Source organism: Archocentrus centrarchus, chromosome 19 (genome assembly GCF_007364275.1).
Source record: "Archocentrus centrarchus isolate MPI-CPG fArcCen1 chromosome 19, fArcCen1, whole genome shotgun sequence".
Classification (NCBI taxonomy): Eukaryota; Metazoa; Chordata; class Actinopteri; order Cichliformes; family Cichlidae; genus Archocentrus; species Archocentrus centrarchus.
In genome coordinates, this window is record NC_044364.1 from 22582489 (window position 1) to 22603652 (window position 21164).

The 21164-nt window shown below is 43.0% G+C and overlaps 1 protein-coding gene across 1 annotated transcript; it reads left to right on the forward strand.

Moving 5' to 3' along the window:
- Positions 1 to 10797: 10797 nt before the first annotated feature.
- Positions 10798 to 19795, forward strand: LOC115798844 (transmembrane protein 100-like). Its single transcript, XM_030755825.1, has 2 exons — positions 10798 to 10937; positions 16998 to 19795. The coding sequence occupies exon 2, from the start codon at positions 17041 to 17043 to the stop codon at positions 17509 to 17511; it is 471 nt and encodes a 156-aa protein (XP_030611685.1). The 5' UTR covers positions 10798 to 10937; positions 16998 to 17040; the 3' UTR covers positions 17512 to 19795.
- The last annotated feature ends 1369 nt before the right edge of the window (positions 19796 to 21164 follow it).

Genomic DNA, 21164 nt, shown 5'->3' on the forward strand with positions numbered 1-21164 from the left:
AAATATATAATCAAATCCAGAGATACTGATGAAGAAAAGGTGTGGATGGTATGGCTGGTAAACTTTAGATGTAAGCACTGGAGTCCTGAACTGTCCCAGACATTACTCTGGGACACACGAGTCGAGTTCAGTCAGACTGGAAATTAAGGCTCCGTTTACACAAGAACGTTTTCAGGTGTCGTTTTACCGTTTTCGTTTTTGAAATGTAGCATGTTCAGATGGAAATGGTGCAAAAACTATCTCCATTTACACGGAAATGTAAGACGGTGAAAGTGCTGTAGCTCCCCCTGCCAGGCCACAAGTTGGCGGTGTGGATATAGGAGTTGCAACCATAGTGTTATTTTCACATTGTTCTCGTATAAACCGGAGTCTGAAAACGTAGCTGTTTTCATCTTGAAATGTTCTTGTGTAAACGGGGCCTAAATGGTCTTAAACCAGCCACCAAAAAACAACAGCACCCCAAAGAGAAGAACAAAACAAACAACAAACACACTCTTGTTTACGTGTGATTGTCTGCGGGTGATTGTTTGTGTGTGTTTGTCATGAAACGGACTTGAGAATGAGGGTGAGAAGCCGCAACAACGACTCCCGGAGCCAGAGATAGACAGAGAAAGGCTCAGGAAACCCAGGTCGCCCCGGGATGTGTCTTCAGGGCCCCAGGAGCACTGAAGACACATCCCGATGACAACCACGTGACCAGCTCCGAGGAAGGAGGAGGGAGGTTCCAGCTGGGATTCCCACAGCTACAGGGCAAGAGCCCCAGAGAAAGCTGACCCCACCAGAGGTCGGCCATCCCAGCACAAGCTGAGGGTGGGGTGCCAAGGTTTCAGTTTCTACATCCTGGAAAAAATATATGGATTTTTTTTTAGCCTTGTCTCTCTGGTGTACCTGGAAACATTATACCCTTCGAATGATGAAAACTAGACTGTGTTGGTACCACTGATGCTGTGTCTGCTGTAAATTTGGCTACTTAGACTCTTAGGTTTTCTTTTGTTTTCTTTTTTCCACAGTTATGAGCCAGAGATGTTTAATGGCCTCTTCTATAAGGTGAATCCCAGGATCACAGTGACAGTCTTTAGCACTGGGCACATTAATCTGACCGGTGAGCTTGTCCACACATCCCAGTTCTTCTGTTCATGCAGTAAGACACCTCAGACCCATTAGGCCCAGCCTAAAAATAGACTGCAGTAACACCAGCAGATCCTGATTGTAGAGGGTACTGCAGATGTTTTGAAGCATGCACTGCAGCCTTGAACTTTTGCAGGACTCTAGGACTAGGACTTTACCCTGCCAGCTGTCATGTACAGAGTTTCTCTGGTATCTGGTTGCTGTGATGTTGTAAAACTGCAACTGTTGTCAGTGGACATCATGTGTTCTGCTTCCTGCACCCTGTAGAGACAGACAGCTCCCTCACCTAAAACAAAGCAAGTATTTACAGTTGTGTAGTAACACATCTAAATGAGACTATTTCCTGCTATGTGAGAAAAGACAGCAGTGGAAAGCATCCTAGGTTCTCATAGACCTTGATGGAGTTCAAGTGTTATATTAAAAACTAGTAGGAGGTTGAGTTTATTGTTGCTTTCTGTGGGTGCTGTACTCCTTTATAATTATTGGCTACACTCTCACCAATTTCCATTCAGTTTTCCCCAGCTGGTCCAGAGGCCAACATACCCCCTTGTTTCAAACAAGGTGATACTGATGCAAAGCCCTGCCACATACTGGCTTTGCAGGGACTTTAATATCTGACCAACGTGAAGTAAAAACAAACAATATTGAGCATATGTGTCAATACCAGTGGTCAGCCATGCAGTTTTAATTGTTCATGGTTATACCACACATGTGCTGTTTGGCTAATTGCTAATTGATATCTGTATGAAGACAACATCCAGGAAGTTCTCTGTGTTGTTTGCACCACTGTTCCAGAGGGTTTTGTAAATTGGTGATTATTATGGAGGTTAAGGGATCTTGTAGTTAGGTCTATTCTGGAAACCCACTGGTTATCCACCTCAGAACCCCAAACAGTTCTGTGGATGGAGTCAAGGGTCTGTAGCAAGACAACCCCAATGAGGTTCTAGGGGTTGCTTGTATAGTATTGCTTGTATGTAAAGTTGCTTGTATAGTTGTGTGTTTGCTAAATTAGATCTGACTCATTTTGATGGTAAGAAAATTTCAGGTCTTTATCTTTAATAGTTTTTGAGATATTCATGTTCAAACATGGCCTCAAATTTGAAAGTGTGAAAAAAAAATACATATCTGGAAAAGTTTTTGATATATGAAGCTAAAAGTTCACTGCCATCATACATACATGTCCACACTTTGGATGATAAAATATTTTATACAAATCAAAGACAATCGAGCAGAAAATGTTCTAAAAATGAAATTCACATAATACCAGTTTGTACCACAAGGTGGTGCAACGAGTCAACAGGTTAGCACGTACTGTTTTGCTAGGCTACGATGCAGTGATTGTAACATACCCACTTAACTACATTGGCCCAAGCTACTTTGATACAAATAAAAATAAAGATTGATCTTCCAGACTTTCTGTTCGCCCTGTTTGTGCTTCTTGGCTCCTTGTTTTTGTGATAATAATAATGCATTTAATTTATAAAGCACTTTACAAAAGTTGGAAATAACCCCTTTTTTTTACTTTACCTTTTAACCATATCATTTTGTGTGCAATATAACATGGATCTATAATTTTAGTATACAGTTTCATTGCTAAAAGAAAATGAAGCAGACCAGTAGGGCTGCAACGATTCATCGATTAACTCGATTAAATCGATTCTAAAAAATTATCGACACAAATTTACTGTGTCGATGCTTCGTTTAAACTCTGCAGCGCTCAGCTGTCTCGGTGTAAGCGGCGCTCCTCACTAGCATTAGTGCTCCGTCGTCTTTTTGTGGGTTTATTGGTGGCTGGCAAACCAACATAGAACTGCATTACCGCCACCTACTGGACTGGAGTGTGAATCACGCGCACACATACATACACACACACACACACACACACACACACACACACACAGATTCTAAAAAGCTCTCCGTCGCTGCGATGGATTTCCTTTAACACAGAGTGGATCATCACTAGAGTTGCCACCTGTCTCGTAAAATACAGAACCCCGTATGTTACGGGACTCCGTGGAATACGGCTCCGTAACATGCGGGGTTCCGTACTTTACCGGATGGGTGGCAACTATCGCTGACATGCATTTCCACGCCTCCACTGCTCTCTGTGTGTCTGTGTGTGTTGTGCTCGCTGACAATTTCAGCTGTTATTTTTGTCTTTACTTCAGCTGTAGCTAGCACAACTGGTTTGCTAGAGCGCGGGCCATTAGCACTAGCGATGGTTCGGTATCGGAAGGCCCGCCCCCCAGGACCGAGGGGCTCCTTCAAAATATTTTTTATACTTTAATCCCTTATTAGTAACTAAATATAGACCTGCAGTAGAAACGTATTTTCGAGAATGCTTGTGAATACAAAGCATTACAACATTACTCACACATGCGCCATGGCTCCCGCAGCCATTGGTTTTTCAAAACACTCATAGCAGGCAGCGGTTTTAACTGCGCAAGCGCAAAGAGGCGAAGCTGTGACGGTGAGCTCAAGTAGTGAAAAAGGAAACGTTTTTCCAGCGTCCAAAACAGCAGCTTTTTCTTTTAGTAACCACCATTAAAATCTTTACTGGGAAACAGCTGGAGGTCCTTCATCAAGCACCTGATCAGCAAGTGTTAAGGTGAAGAAAAGAGAACTTTGTAGCTGCTCCATCCACCGCTGTTTGTTCACACGGCGAAAAACTGCAGTACGGAAGTTAAAATATGCAGATAAACTGTTAATAAAAAAAGTATTTCTTATCCGATTACTCGATTAATCGCTGGAATAATCGATAGAATACTCGATTACTAAAATAATCGTTTTATGCAGCCCTACAGACAAGTGTCTATTACAGTGTTATTTTAATTTGCGAACTTTATTTTTTTTAAAGATTGTGATTAACGATAAGAATCACTGATAAATATATATATATATATTTTTTTTTTTTTTTTTTTTTTTTTAAATTTATTTAGAAGCCTGCAGATGTTATATCTACATGTCCGGATCTGGTTATTGTAGACATGGATCATCACAGTAACAGTGTTACAAAGATTAGAAAATACATACCCTGGTTTGATGCCTGCACCCTAAAAATACGTGTAGTATTTAACATTTATAATTATCATTATTGAAGTTATGTTATTTCTGGTGCCTATCAGTTTCCCAGTATATATTAGTGCATGTGTAAATGAGATGCATTAACTTAAAGAACTTTGTGGAAAGGTGCTTTACATTAGTTTAATGTGCAGATCTGACACATCCAATATGGCGTATCAGAGCTCAGTGCGAGGTCTACGTATGTATGTCTGTGGGTAAATCATTAAGAACATGTTCTTATTCACAGTGGGGGGAAATGCAGGTATGGAAATATCAAAAACACTGCCCTCTGGTGGTGAAAGTGTTGTGAAAATTTACACTGTAAAAGTTCAAAAACTAATCCTGCTTCTAGATTTTTTTTTTCTCCATTGTTTTTCTCATTGACGTATTTACCTGGTTTCACTTACACATGTGAGTGTATGCTAAATTATCTTTGATCAAAGTACATTAAATATCTTGTGTTATACTCCAGGAGCCAAATCACCAAATGAGTTCAATGAAGCACTTGAGGCCATCCTTCCATTCATGAGACAGCACAGACAGCAGTGAAGACAGACAGGAGCACCTATGAAGTCCCAAACTGTGCTTACTAATAAATGATTTTAGAGTCAGATATGAATGAACTGATGAATGAACAATAATCGATGCATGTGTATTTTAAGAGGTTCGAGGGAAATGGGTATTGTAGTTCCTGATTATACCACTAGATGTCAGGATGGCTGCAGGCTTCTCTCAGTGAAACCTCAGAGTGGGATGTGTGATGTGTGGCATTCAGCATGCACCTTATGTATGTTTGCAGGACGTTTGAAGTGAAGCGTTACACTGAATTATTGACAGAGGCAAACTCACTGATCATCTCATGATCACCACAAAATGAACAGGAGGCCTCTGAGTGAATGTGACCCAGCTCCACACTCCACATTCATCTCAAAGTGAATGTTAAATTAAAAAAAACACATCAGAACGTCTAATGAAATATAAATGAATGAAGTTGCAGACGAGTTAGACTGGACTGAAGGAGATGGATGGGTTACTGCACCCTTACAACACTTTGGGACGTTCCTCTTCTTAAACAGGTCAGTTTGTGTCAGGTAAATCTGCGATGATGCTGTGAGGAAACCAGGTTTGTTGTTCAGGCTTCATTCAGAAGCTTTATTTGCAACCACAAAGCCAAACGTCTTCATTACTTCATTCAATATTCAGGCAGCACGGAGCTCGTGTTGGTTTTGTTTTTGGTCGACTTTTCATCATAAACAACGTCGATTTATGATGAGACATGACAGAAAACACGTCGTTTGGCGTGTTTTCTGTGACCTGCTGGCCACAGTGATGCAGCCCTTCCTGTCATCTCTCCAGGGCTGCATCAGGAGGTGAGGTAATCCCGCCACTAACACACCGAATCCTGCATGAAAACAGTGAATTATGGGAATGTTTCCTCCACACTTTCTCTCCATATTCACTCCTGCTGCCTCCCTATCTGACCCTTTCTCTCCATTTCCTCTTTTCCTTCTCTCACTCTCTGTGGCTTTCTGTAAGGTTGTTTTTGAGGCCGTGCATTAGTTTATAAGACTTTAAGTCTTGCATTTTTACATTTTTTCAGATTCTTTGAAAGCCGCGACGGCTCATCGAGGGCTCGTGACCTCCTCCCCTCTTTTTATTTGATCTGCTTGAGATGTTCACATCCTGTCACTCTTGCTCCATTTGGCTCATCTCGTTCCCTCTCTAATAACATCCGCGGTTTCCTCTGATCCTAATAATACCAAACAGCAATCATCCTGACACTCACACTTCCTGAACTCCCCCCACTCGCTCTCTCTTTCTTCTGCTGCATGCCGACATCGACGGCTCTCCGTTTGCTTATCTGGTCGAAACGAGCTGAAAATGATGTTTGAGAAGTTCCAGTCTGGAGATGTTACAGATTTTTCTGTCCTTGTTTTCCTTCTGTGTCCGGACAGAACAAACTGTCTGCTCTCTTTCTCCCCACATCCAAATATCTCTGAAATAGTTCTCTTGAATGAATGAATCCACATTTATGAACTGAGCCGGCAGCAGAAGGAGGTCGGGGTTAGTGGAGGGCATAAAAAGCACATGACGTGGGTCGCAGCGTGTCTCAGGTCTTTCTGAATAATGCAGCTGGAAACATGCTGGTAAAGGTGTCAAATATTAAGACTTTATTTTAGGCAAAGCAAATATTGAAAGGCACGCACCTTCACCGTCCTGATGACCAAAAGACAGCACCCGAAAAGCAAAATGGACACACAAACAATAATCTTGCTGCATTGTGTGTGTGTGTGTGTGTGTGTGTGTGTGTGTGTGTGTGTGTGTGTGTGTGTGTGTGTGTGTGTGTGTGAGTGAATGTCTGTGTCTTTGTCATGAAATGTTAATGAGGGTGACAATGAGGCTTCCCAGGAGCAAAACCCAAGGCAACACATCCCAATGACAACCACATGCACACCCACAAGAGGAAGGTGGGAGACCCCAAACCACCAGCCAACCCCCGTGCTGGACAAGGTGGAGGAAACAGGGGTGTGGGAACATTCCCATCCCCACTGCCCCCCCAAAACCCTCATGGTCTAAGGAGAAGACACCAGTTTTCAGCAGCCGCACCCACCAACCACTGGGTGATACACCTGCCCCCATTGCCTATGTGTAGTGATGTGTTGTGAGTCGTAAGGACTGTAGCATAATTTATAAAAAGGAGGAGCAGGCTGCTGCGCAGCACAGCGAGCAGAGCCACGTGACTGGCCCTGCCCACTGTGGCCTATCCAGCACACGTCCCCACACCCACTGTCCCCACCCCAAAGCATAGTTTCAAGTGTGATGGGTCCCAAGTCTGGGGTCCCATCTGCAGGCTAGGGGTCAACAACAACAGCTGTAAAACAGACAACACATGAATGAAAAAAAGGGACAAGACAAACTGGCCCGAGTCCAAGACCAGCTGCATGGAGGTTATCTAACCAACAGCTTTATGTGATTCACACTTAAAAATCATAATTATTTATCTTATACTGGCTGAACCAAGCTGATTTAGCGCCCATCTCTTCATCCTCCTTCAGACCCTGCTTTCTTCTGATTGGCCAGCTTCTGGAAGCCTGCTGATGGGCAGCTTGTGAGCAGAACACCTTCATCTTCCTCTAAACTGTTAACCTGGCTGTCGATCAAACCTCACAGACTGCAGCAGGAAGTCTCTGCTGACATGTTATGTGACCATGTGAGCAAATAATTTTAACCCAGAAGAAGTCACAGCAGGAAGATGAGCCTGGTATCAAATGTGGGTAAAAAGGAGTCATTTGAGCAGCCGCCTATCACACATGGTGATATGAACCATTAATCTTTATTGAAAATGCACTTATTGATGTTTTCACCAGCGAACGATCAAAAAACACGACTGTGGATATCTCCTGTATTTATGAAGTTCTTACTCCTGTATGAAATGTTGAATTTGATTCTTGTTTGTAGTTTAGTGAGACCTTCTCTGTCAGGTAACACACAGCTGTAACCTGAAGGAACCTGCATCATTAATCGCTTCTTATGATTATTCTTATGATTATGCTGACATTTTCCGCCATTAATCTGTGTGTTTGTCTGCATTCAGTGTTTCTTCCATCAGTCAGTGTTTACGGATACATTTATGAAAGCTAATACAAACATAAATGAGCCTTCTTTTCCATCTCCACACAGGCTGCTGACCTGCAAATATCAGACTTCAAATATTAACCCCAAAGCTTCTGGTTTTCCTCTCCTGCATATGCAGAATGTGTTTATGGAGATGCTTCTCAGCGTGTGAATCCAGGCTGCAGAAGTTTTTTCTTCCTCTGGTTTTCAGGGTTCAGCAGTTTGTCGGTGCCTCGAGGGTCTGCTGCTGTGACTGCACACTTTTGGTTGAAGGCTTTTTTTTAGTAACTGGGAGGTGTGAAGCTGTGAAAATGCAAAGTCAACTTTTCCACAATGTTTTGAGCCAAAGAACATCAGCATGTAGGATTACAAAGAGCTCAAACACACCTGTATTCACAGGAAGGAAAAGAAAGGAAAGCATGAGCTCGAGCTGTGAGCTCCAATAGCTGCTAACTCACCACTTTACATGCACAGCCTGCAACCATCTGTTGTACAGAGGAAGCAGGGGAGGACGTCTCCAGAGACTCAGATCCAAAGCAAATAACTCACATCATCCCTGACCCAGAAACGGATCTGGGAAGGAAGTGATTTAGCACTCGTGTGCCGTCCCTGGACAAGCATCCAAAAGGCCAGGAAGGAAAATCAATCAACCTTCGTGTCTTCATTAAACGCATCGTTTTGTCCTGATTGCTTCATCTGAGCAGAAAGTGAGAACTTAAATCACTTCCACACAAGCTGAAGCTGTGAATGTAAATCACAAGTGAAGATCTGCTCCGCTCCTCATCCAGGTCATATAACTTCCAAACTGATCTCCCAGAGGCAGAAAAGCACCTGTGTCAGATTTATGGAGCTGCTTTCTGTAAATCTCAATCACCATGAAATTTCACAGACACTAAAACCCCATTTCCACTCCCATCGTTGGCCACGGATCAGTACAGACGCTGCAACCAAACTCCACACAGGGGAACCGGAGATGATGTGAAATGACTTCAGGCTGGTTTCTCCTCTCCAGGTCTGAGGTCCCGCTGTGGTGACCCCTGCCCCCCCCTCTCACTGTGACTCCCCTTGCAAGAGATTGATCTGCAAAAGCAAAGTCTGCTAAGGGTTGAAAATAAAAATGTTCTCCAGCTGCTCTCAGCAGGACACAAACTGGCGACACTGCTGTCTCTGCGGGGATGCTGATGTTCCTGCAGCAGCACCACGAAGAAGCCAAATGTTTAAATAAAAACAAAAAAGCTTCAGCTGTAAAATAATGGAGCTGAAGTTATGACAGCTCAAACACAGTCACCTTCTCTGTTCTTTTCCTCAGCAGACCGTTGGGCCTGTCAGTCACCTCTTTATCTGAAACTCTGGCCATGTTTAATATGAACATTAAAAAAAGGAGAACAGGCCCGATTTAAAAACTGTGCTGCCACGTCTGCAGGCTCAGACATCCGTCCTGCTCCAGTAATCCTAAAAAAGCTTTTCTCCCTTCCTCTCCTGGTTGGAGAGAAACTTTAGCCTGAAGTCAGCAGAAAGCGGCAGCATGAAGTGGATCTCTAACTTTTCCCTTTCTGCTAATTTGGGCTGCACCTGCAGGGAGGCTGCTTCACAGAAACCTGCTGATCCAGATGTTGACCTGCAGACCTCCACGGGGTCAGAACCAGAGCCCCCTGCTGACAGCTAATCACGTACTGCGCCGCAGCTTCATCACTTCAAAAACAAATGAGCCTGCACAGGTGCAGTCTGTCACGCCTTCAGTGCTCGACCACGGCCAAAAACTTTAATAAGTAAAACCATTCTTGGCATAAGTAACTATATAAAAGAGACTTTAGTGTCACTGTGCTGCTTTCACAGCATCCCAACAAAATTAGGTTACTAAAAAAAAACAAATACTCTTAAATACTGTGATTCAAAGTAAATATTAAAGGAAGTACACACAGTTTATATTCAGAAAAACATCGTGTGCTGTGGTGGAGGATACAGGTGAGGGTGCAGATTGGTTGAGATGATATTCAGTTGTGCAAATGAGCAAAAAAGCTCACTGCTGACGTATGTCAGGCCTTCAGCAGCATAAACACTGCATTCTTTGGACTTTCATAGAAAAGTCTTCACACAGAAATCAGCCCACAGGCTGCTCGAGGCAGTTCAGACTGCTCATAAAAGTGTTTAATACGGGAGAAAAGCTGAATACATTTGAGGCCCTTCAGTCTCTTTGGACCGTGGTGGACGTGAGTCTGTTCAGAGATCAGGGCGGTAAACAAAGTCCAGCTGATTCATCCCAGATGTTGACATGTGTTTGCAGCTGCAGCGTGGAGGCTCCTCTGGGACCGGAGCAGAAATACGACCCCGAAGTTTCACATGCGAGCTCCCGCTCTTACTGCAGATCATTCAGTTTGGCCCAAAATGAGAGACTGAGCCCATGAACTCATCAGGAAAGTGTTCACAGAGGTCACGGCTGACGTTTGGTTTCCCATCAGCAGAGAGACTTTTTGGCACCACGGGTAACGCCCCCTGATGGCTGGTGTAGAGCAAGAACCGACCATCTCGTTCTGGACGCTCTGATTCTGGCTTCGCCTGTCTGTCACAGCACTTTGTAAACAACAGCTTCAGAACTTTATGACTGCTTCATGTCCGTAGCTGCAAAAAAATTACCTGTCCAACAGGTGCGTTTAACCCACAGCTGTAAAAAGGTTATGCTCTTTTTAGAGCCAAACATGCCACATCAAACAAAGCCAGCAGCGTCATCAAATTCCTGCTGCCTGATTGTATTTTAATGAGACCATCTCCCACTTCAGTGGGAAGGGTTCCACTAAAATACAGTTTGTTGTTTTTGGGGGTTTCTGTGACGTGAAACTCTTAAAATGATCTCAGATTTAAGGAGCTGGACAGACAGACCGAGGAGCAGCTGAAGGGAGGAAAGAGTTAAAACTTTGCTTCCTCCTCGGGTAGGAGGTGGTATGGAGGGGTGGGTGTGGTGCTGGTGGTGGGGACCTCTTCTTCTATTGATAGCCACGTTCCCCCCCGTTCATTTCTGCAGTGAGAACGATGCAGAGCGGCGAGCCTGAGGAGGCTCCACGCTGAGGAGACCCAGACCCACCGAGCTCATTCAGGCTGCACTCTGAGGGCATGGACAGCTGCTCACTGCCACAGTAAGTGCTTTTCAGATTTCTCCACAAAATCATCCTGAGCAGCTCCATCAGGGTTCATTTACTCATGCATGCGTCTGGAAAGTCAGGAAAGTACTAATTTCAGGGAGGAATGCTGAAGCCTGCTCTTTTCTGTGGCAGTCAGGCTGCAAGGATCAACAAGCAGGAACTATTTTCTACATTTTCTCAAGAGGCAAAAATGTTTGCTCGTTCCAGCTTCTTAAGCTGCTTCTTCTGGGGATTTGATCCTTTTCTTAAAGTAAAGCAGATATATTTTTCAGTTTTAGCGCCAAGCTGTTAGAAGTTAGTTATTTCTGCAGCAAAGCAGCTCACAAAGAGCTTTAACACCCAAAGACAGACAGTTAAAGAGGCTAACAGCAGGTTTGTGTGCTGCAGGCAGGAACAGTTCAGCGGTCTTTGAATGAGGACATGTTCAGTCCAAAGGCGCCACAGTGAGTCAGTCCCCATGGACTCTTATGCTAAAACTTTCTAGCAGAAATAAACATGTTTACAGCCTGATACAGAAACTGCTTTAGTCTCTGAAGCTAATTTCCTCCTTCACAACAGGTGTACGGGGGAGGAGGTTTCTATACCTCACCTGTTTAAATAAAGCTTTCATTATTGGGGGCGTGGTCTCTTTGACTGACAAGTGGATGGTATCAGTTGCTAGCTGTCTACTAGGCTTCACCTCAGCTAAATGGACCATGAACTGGACCTCTGGACTGTGTTTGTGCTGTTGGTGCTTAATGGAGCATTTTTAGCCTGGCTATGGAGGGGGAGGGGGGGGGGTGTTTTGGTTTGTTTGTTTGTTAACAATATTGCAGCAAAACCACCAGTCGCATTCATACCAAATTTGCACGAAAGATGGCGTAACCCCAAGATCACGTCATTGCATTTTTGCCATTTGCTCAATGTCAGAGGTCAAGATTTTCTGAAAATCTTGTGATGATGTGATGACTCAAGAACAATGTGACCTAGCATGTTCAAATTCATACCATTGATATATCTACTGGCAGCCAGCAGTATTTACTTTTTAAACCTTGGAAGATTATGGGCACGGACAACAGAACCTCTGTGTTAGCTCAGTAATTCAGCGTTTGGAGAGCAGCACGTTTGTGAGAAGTTCAAATCAGCTAAAACTTCAGATATGGCCATATTATTGGCCATATCTGACCAATAATATGGCTGCTGTCAAGTTCATTGTACTAATAGATGTCCACGAAGCAGAGCAGGTATCTGTGTTCAGACATACAGTTGTGGTAAAAAGAAAGTACCACTAAAAAACATGATTCAGCAATTTTGAGAACCTCCTTTAGCAGCAATGGGTCACAGTGATGGTTTTCTGTGAGACTTTATCAGTCTGTCACTTCAGCATTGAGGTTTACTGCATTTATTTATGGAGAGCTCTCTGAAGGTCCCACCACAGTATTCAGTCAGGCTGAGGTCTGGACTCTGGGCCATTGCAGGACCTTCATTCTTGCTGCTGTGCTTTAGATCACTGTCCTGTTGAAGACCCAGTTTGGTCCAATTTTTAGCTGTGGGACAGATGGCTCTTGAATACTTTGCTATACAGAGGAGTTCACAGTCCACTCAGTGACTGCAAGGTGCCCGAATCCTCAGCCCTCCACCACCGTGCAGACAGTTAGTCTGAGGTGTTTGTGCTGATGTGCTGAGTTTGGTTTCCTCCAAACGTGCTGCTGTGCATTATGGACAAAAATCTCCACTTTGGTCTCATCTGTGATATTGTGATATCTGCAACCCTTCCAAGCAGCCGTACTTTTTCACTGGTTTTCTAATTCTAACCCTTTAACCTAACTGAGGCCTGTAGATGAGACAGAGCTCTTGGGTTTTTTGCAGTTTCTCTGAGCACTGCACGCTCTGAGCTTGGGCTGAATTTGCTGGGACGTCCACTCCTGAGAATATTCTGGCATTGTGTTAACACAATGCTACAGACCTGCAAACTGACAAAACATCTGTGGAAGCAGTCAGGGTGGACTTAGTTTTTCATACACAGTTTCTGCATTTTTGTTTTGTTTTGTTGAATAAATGACAGTACGGTGAAACATGTCGTGTTCATTTGAGTTTACATTTAAGTCATTTTAAGACTTGAGAACCAGATGACTTTTATTATCTACTTAAATGTGAAACCTTAGAATTTAAAGAGGGTGTACTTTCTTTTTACTGACTGCACACCCTTCACACAAGACATGGTGCGTGGCCTTTTCCATCAAATATGATGAAATTTTAATGGAAGTCTTACCTTTAAAAGGTTTAAACAGAGCAGAACTTCAGTTCTGAATCTTATTCATGTTCCTGAGGCTCCTCTTTTTTATTTAGGGTGACATGCACCTAAATATTACAAATTAAAGGAGTATTTCACACCAAAATCAAATATTTCTACATACATACATACATGTCATCCTCTGGCCTGCAGTGCTGTTTATCAGTTTAAATGTTTTAGTGTGAGTTGCCCAATTCTGCAGATATCAGCTGTGGAGAAGTCTGTCTTCCCTTTAGCACAGTTGGACTAATGACACCTACATTGTGGTGCTCACAGAGCCAAAAAAACTCTGTAGCAGATCTCTTTCCAGAAATCATGACCCAGTTACTTAAAAAAATCCACAAACCTTTTATATCCAAAGCCAAATGTGTTAATCATAATGAAAGGCTGGTGTCTGTGACAGTACGTAAGTGTCCCCCTGAGTGGAGCTGCATGAAGCTTCATGTGGCTGCATCAATGAAGCTGATTAGATTCACAGATCTGAGGATGTTTGTGGAAGTGATGCAGAGCTGCACGTTTATGTCAGAGACTGCAGCAGAAATCAGGCGGGAAGCAGCAGTGTTTATTTGTGAAGGCGTTAGATCTCGGAGTGAAAATGTCACGGATTCAGTTGCTAATAAAGTTACAGGAAGGCTGGGCCTTCGTTATGTCTCATAATTTCCTGCGGTCTTCAATTTAGGGCCACACTTTGGTGATGTGTTGCAGTTGAATGCATTATCCTCCACCCGCTTCACATTAAATTCTCATTATCAGCTGAACATCTGCAGCAGGCTGTCACTTCAACCCAGAGAGACACAGATGTTATCACGAAGCGTGTCACCACTGATGCTTCTGATGAACTGCTTTTTACATCTAATCTGTGAAACATGCCAACGTGTTTCAGGATCAGTCTGTTAGTTCGGCTTCTTTTCACTTTAACAGCAGCACTCAAGCTCAGACCCAATGACCCGCGTTATCCCACAAAATCTGCCAATTACTCAGAGTGGCGTGGATTTCTCCATCCTCAAGTGTCCCCATGAATGTTTAGAGAGGCTGAAGTCATGAAAGGAAGGGGTGTATTGATGCGGTGGGAGCAGTTTTTGCTTCTGATCCACCACAGGCTTCATTCTTTCTTTCTGGCCTGTGGCCGCTCATCATACTCTTCAGTGGTCATTCTTGACCTCTAAAGCTTGCTCTGAAGGTTCTCGTTGATGTTCTAACAATGTTAGAATTGCTTTGGCATATAAGACCTCAGTAAGAGCCAACAGACTGCTAATGAATAATAATACCTCATATAAAGCAGGGTTCTAGCGAACGGTTGATCGCCTGGCGCTGTGCCACGCTGAGGGTTTGCTAACTGTTCTGTCACTGCAGTTAGCAAGCAGGCGCGCACTCCGCGCATGCCACCCAGTCGTTGATACACGACTGATTTTTTTTTTCTTTGGTTAGATTGCTCCACTATAGTAGTATTTGTAATCTACCACTGCCACGGCCAGTTTCGTTCACAATGTGCTAGCGCGATCTCGCCATGGTCCTGTTCACACTTAATTTTGCGGGGCAAAATAGCAAGCAGTGTGAAACCCAGGGGGAAGTAGAGGAAACGGGAGCTCAAAGGACAATTTTGGGCTTCCTATTAAACAAAACATCACAGGTGCTTGTCTTGTTCCTTGTCTTTGTAGACTCACAAGGATAACACACTGACATGTCGCTTAAGGAAAGTTTAACAATCCGCGGCCCGCATCCGGGCCGTCACGCAGCATTTTTAAATATAGTCAAATTTCTCCGTCCCTGTGTGGTCAAAACACACATGCGACACATCAAAAGAAAGCTACGGCTCTCCTCTTTCCAACCATGTATGCCATTCCCAGGCACAACAATCACAGCATATACAGCACAGGGAATTTTAAACTAATACCCGAAACTAGTAATTTGACTTCCCTACCTTTGAAGGCTTGTCTCCAGACCAAATCTTCATAATTCCCCACAAATTTGGCATCATTCTGTCCATAACAGTCCAGTGAATATAATCCAATACATCCATGAGGTCAAAAACACGAGTCGCATCCACAAGGGCACCAAAAACAGAGCCTAAATTTTTCTTGAAAAAACGTAAACACACTTTCCTGCCGACTTTAGCTGATGTAGCTGCCGGTAGCTGCTCTTTTTCATTTCAAAATGGCAGCCCGGAGTCTTAGGCTTTGATTGACACCTAATTTGACCAACTGGGACACTGTGACGGCTGTCTGTAGCGAGGAACAGCCAATGAGTGTCACAGACTAGCACAAGCTCATGCCCACTTTTTTACATCGAAGAACCAACCTATCAGCTCACAGAATAAAAATGACGCTACAGACCCTTAGCCAATGAAATTCTGAACACGCTGATGTATAGTTTGAGGGGGGGGGGTTTTGTGTGTGTAAAACACAGCATCCTTCGAAAGAGAGATTAGTGATTACAGGATTTCTGTGCGCTCATGCATAAAAGTTGTTTTATGTGTGCTATTGCTGTTTTGATGGGTTTTTTTTGTTCAAAACATTGCCAAAACACAAAGAAAAGAACAGAAAAAGGCTAAAGTGCCATGAAAAAACTCCAGTCAAGTGTGTAACATGCCCTTGTAAACCGTGACTGATACAATGACTGGCACAGAGAAAACAACATGTAAAATAATATTGTGCCATAAATATGTAAATAGTTTTATTTAATATTTTTATTTAAAATATAGTATATATAGTAATATTTGTGTGTTTATTAAAATGTTTGTTGACTATAGCACTGGTTTGGACTACTTTTTATAATGCACACGTTTAGTGTACTCTTTATTGCTTTTTATGATAAAATATGAATTTCTAAAACAGGGAGAATGGCTTTGGCTCTATATTCTAATTCCTCTAAGTGTAAGCTTTCATTAGAGCCCTCATTGATGTCTGTAGGATGAAGCATTCAAAAGTTATTGCATTTTTTCAGGGTTGTCCAAGTGTCCATTTGTAGTGTCCAAAAATGTCACTCTGAAAAATGCACAACCCATACCTTATGAAATATGCTGTAAAATGCTCAGTTTTACAGCTATTGTTTTCAAATTTGAAATGGGAATAGCCAAGACCTTATTCTTTGCAATCATGATGTGTTTTAGTCCATAAGTACCAAATTCAACTGTCTACACTCTTGTTTTTTTGTTTTTTTAATCTAGGCGAGAAAAAAATCTTCAAATCTGTCTGTTCAAAAGAGTATAACTTTCTGATAGTTACACTTAGAGAAAATCTTACTTTTGTATTAAAAAATATAGAATGTTACCTTTCCAAAATGCCCAAGCTTTCACACAGTCCTAAGGGGAACAGCTTTAACTTAAAAATTTGATTACATTTTTAGGTGTTTTTGACAAAAAAAACCCCCGGATTGTTAAAGAGTTAACAATAGCTGTAAGTAAACATGCATCTTATTTTCAGAGCATTGTAAAACACAGACCAGAGGGATCCACACTCCCTATTGTCATCAAGTCACATGGTCCAATCAGACTCAGGTGCCTTAATGACCTGTAGGACCAACCATTATCACAGAATATTACATACATGTTATCCAACTGTTCACCGTCACTGAATCAGCAAGATGGCATAATATTTAATGTTTAGCATTGGCAAGCTAATTAGCATTAGTAAGCTAATGCTAATTAGCCCCACCTCCAATACACACATGCTGGGGTGAAATTTTTTCTGGCTAGAACCCCGTAAAGTGTAAAAATATTAGTGGTAAACAGTTAACCATGTTATAATGTCTTCATGTAATAAAAATAATTTCTAACTTCACAGCTAACTGCTCTGTGATTGGCTGATCCCTGACACCTCTATCAAGATGGCTCATCTGTTCCTCGCCAGTAAGATTACCATGCCGGATGACCTCCATGGCAAAGGTGGCAGGGTCCCCCGGAGTGCCATGAAGGTGCCGCCGTCGATCTCTGCCGAGAAGCTGAGCCGGGACAAGCCCAGGAAGGACCGCAGTGTCGTTGTGACAACGCACATCCCGCACGTCAACGAAGTCCAGCTTACGGCAGCGACTGGGGGCGCCGAGATGTCCTGCTACCGCTGCACAATCCCCTTTGGTGTGGTGGTCCTCATTGCTGGCATCGTGGTGACGGCAGTGGCCTACACCTTCAACTCCCATGGGTCCACCATCTCGGTGCTGGGACTGGTGCTTCTGTCTGCCGGACTGGGACTGCTGGGCTCCAGCGCCATCTGCTGGAGGGTTCGACTGAATAAGAAGAAGGACAAACGAAGGGAGAGCCAGACCACCCTCATGGCCAGCCAGGGGTACTGCGTGGTCTGAGCACACCTGGATGTTCAGGAGGTGGAGTTCAGACTGGTGGATTTTTGAAGATGAGGAATTTGAATGCAACGGAATAACAATGTGAACTAACAGGAAATGAATTCGATGTGTTGCTTTCTCCTCCAGCGTATGCGAGGAAGACTCTGCAGACATGTTTAAGTTTGACTAGCAGAGTGAAGGACGAGTCTCAGACACATTGGTGGATACACCACACTGGAGGTGTTGGATAAAAGAAAGGGTGCTGAGATGGAGATATAAATAATAGATTATTAAGTAATTTGCAAACATACTGATAATCCTATAATCATTTAGCTCATTTTTGAAGCAGAAATTCCAAATATTTTCAGGTTTGAGCTCATCAAATGTGAGTAATTTATTGTGGGGGGTTCTGGACTGAAAACATTTAAATTTCTCAACACCCACCCTGTCACTGGTGACCCATCTCAGTTTTAGGTTTGTGACTCAAACAGAATCCAAGCCTGAGCCTGGACAGGTGACCTGTTGGATGTTTGGAGGTCATGGAAACAACTTACGAAGGCCTTTAGGCCTTGTGTAAGTCTGACATTCAGAATAAGACCAGGGCAGTTTTTCACTGTTGGAGCAGGTAAATGGATTAAATTGGATTATTGCAGGTTCAAATTATTGCCAAAAAAAAAAAAGATTTTCTTGAAGATAAACTTTATTCATCAACACAGCAGGTTTGTAATTTCTATGGAGGATGTGTTAGGATTAATGATTCTGCTTTTATTCTGAAAGTCTTGTCACTAAAAGAGTTTTAAATTTCTGTATTAACTCAATGAACCTCGAAGGTTTTAAGTGTTTGGCTAAAAGAAAAAAGAAATGATTCATTAAAAACACCCCATCAGATTTTTGGGTAATATCAGTGTTAATTTGACGGCTTCTTAAAACTCTCATTTATGATGCACAGTATCTAACTAAAGCTGCTAATAAGCTATAGAAGACATTTAAAGGTACTTTAATGTAGATGTTTCTCTTAGTTTGTATCTCTAATTGGTCTAATTTGTGGCCTCCATCCATTTCCCTGTGATAGAGAGGACATTTTTCGGGGTGGAGATATTTGATTTCATCGTGAGTCTTATCTTTTTGGTGAGACTACAGATGTCTTTTCCTCTAATGTTGGGTTCAGACTACAGGAAACAGTCTGATAAGATGTTCTTGCGTCAGATCAGGTCATTATTGAATCACGAACATAAACATCTGGTCCAATTGTAGCTTGTTGTGTTTCACAACCTGATTAAAGTCTCTGCAAGAAGGGCCGAGGGACTGACAAAAATGTAATCATATGATGTGGCGTGTGTAGCCACATTTCCACAAGAAATTCTCAGAACCTTTAGTTCTCTGAGCTAATGTCCAGGAGCTTTCCAGGAACTTTCCAAGGAGGTATAATGGGTCCCCAAGATCTGGTTTATCAGTGTTTCCATCTTATTCTGAAAGCCCATGAAAAAATTAGGCAAATCAGACTCGAGTCTAAATGAGATTCAGACTTAATGACAAAAGGCAACACCATTTTTTTTTGTTTCTTTGCCCTCACAAAGCAAAGACAGCTTTAGCTAAATTGACAGATCACCATCCCAAACTCAAACCGGATTCCTTGAACAACTCCATGATGACGTGTCAATGACCAACATGAATAAAAACAACCTCCTTGTCTATTTATCTTGTAAGAAATTTACGAGGCATCTTCACCAATTTATGTAATGTTCCTTTACTTTAGGTAAATCTAACCTCAGCAGAGCCTTCTTGGAGATGACAGTCTGGACCTTAATTCAGATCCTAGTTCCTGCAGTGGCAGTGCAGGTGGAAGAGGTGAGTTCCTCAAAGGGTTTTTAATCCATAGAGAAGGTTCAGAAAAGGACACAAAGAGTGCCATCTGGCTCATCTGCCCTTTGCCTTTTATAGACAGGTGAGTCTTTTTGGGGGACTTCATGAGGCATCCATGACATGGCATGGCATCATTTTGTGTCTACTGTATGTGATAAAACCATCAAATATTCCACCTGGTAACATTCTTCAGAGCCAAACGCTCCACGTCTTTGCGTTTGTGCTGATATCGTGGAGTCTGAACCCAACACGCTGTTGTAACTGAGTAACTGAGTAATGTACAGTGCTGAGGTCAAAAATAGACTGATTTCTGACATGCATGCTACTCTGTGTGTTTAGTGCACTATGATACAGATGTATTCCACTGTATTAAAGCTGTTTAACTCTTATTTATTCTGTGGACGTATTCGTGTAAAATATTTGTTCTATTAAACTCAGCCAAACTGCACGACTGCTCCTTAATTTACTCACTGAGGATCTGGTTTGCAGAGCAGGCTGAGGGCACACTGCAGAGCTAAATTTAGGTATGTTTATGTTGCCTAGCATCCCAAAGACACACTGCAGTTAATAAAGTGAGGAAGTGATGGGTGGGGGAGTAAGAGTTGCATCATCTGGACCAGGAGCTGGTGGTGGTGATGACGGGTAGCAGTTACAACGCGTTGTCACTTCTACAGTGCTAACTTTATCTCTGCTGGAGGGCATCATGCTGGGAATGTGGGTGGACTGAGGGGAGGGAGTGGAAAGAGAGCGTGGGGGGGGATGCAGAGTTGCATCACCTCAGTGGGTCCTCAGTCTCATTCCTGAGGACACTTTGGAGGAGGTGCAGCTTGTCTGTGAGCCTGACGGAGGGTGAAAATAGAAGCAATTTCACAGGAAGTGGACACATGTTTAACCCCCCAGCACCAGATCAGCACCCTCTGATGACATATCCCTTTCCCAAACATGGCTGCACGGACCTACTGAGAGTCCTCAGGGCAACATTTTACCACAGAACTCCTTATAGTGCTTAAATCCTGCAACCTGCCACATCAGCTGATACATCCCAATGGTAAAGCTCATGCAGAGTGTGCTGTTGAATCTGTTTTAGCTGGCCCAGAGCTGAAGTGCATCTGCAAGCTGCTTTGGAACCCACCTCCACCCCAGCTCCTGACTTAATGTCATATCTGCTGCTCTGTTCAGTACCTGATTCTACAGTCACAGAGGGGAAAACAGCGGCTGGAGACCACAGCACGACCAAAGTGCGTCTGCGTGCAACTAACTTACGATCTCACTGCCTTTTACGTGGCTGCTTCAAAGACAGGCGCCAGGTTTGCCACCACTTGCAGTTGGTTGATGTCCTTAAAGTGGCTTTGGTGCATCAAAATAGCGACAAGACAGAGCCAGCCTGCAACTGGATGGTCAAGCTAGCAATTACATGTGCTCTGTTTGGGATAATACAACAATTAACTGTGCAAAAACCACAAATCTGTTTCCGTCTGTTGTAAATCTGTTGACATCTTCATAAACAGAAATTCACATTAAATAAAAAAAAAAAAAAAAACACATTAACTTCTTACATTCAGAGTCCAGTCAGAACCTCGTAGATTTGAGATTCATAAATTCTTCCACAAATTGTGACATAGCTGCTGCAGTGTAACTACAGGCTCACAGTGACACCAGATATCTGAATGCTTCAGAAAAGAATCCCTCTCAGTGAAGACCTGAAGCTCAGCTCAGTGGTGAGTAATCCAAACCACACAGCAGCATATTAACGACTAACCCCGTGCTGTTGATGGATTGTCTCAGACGTTCTCTTGGCTCAAGGTTGGTCT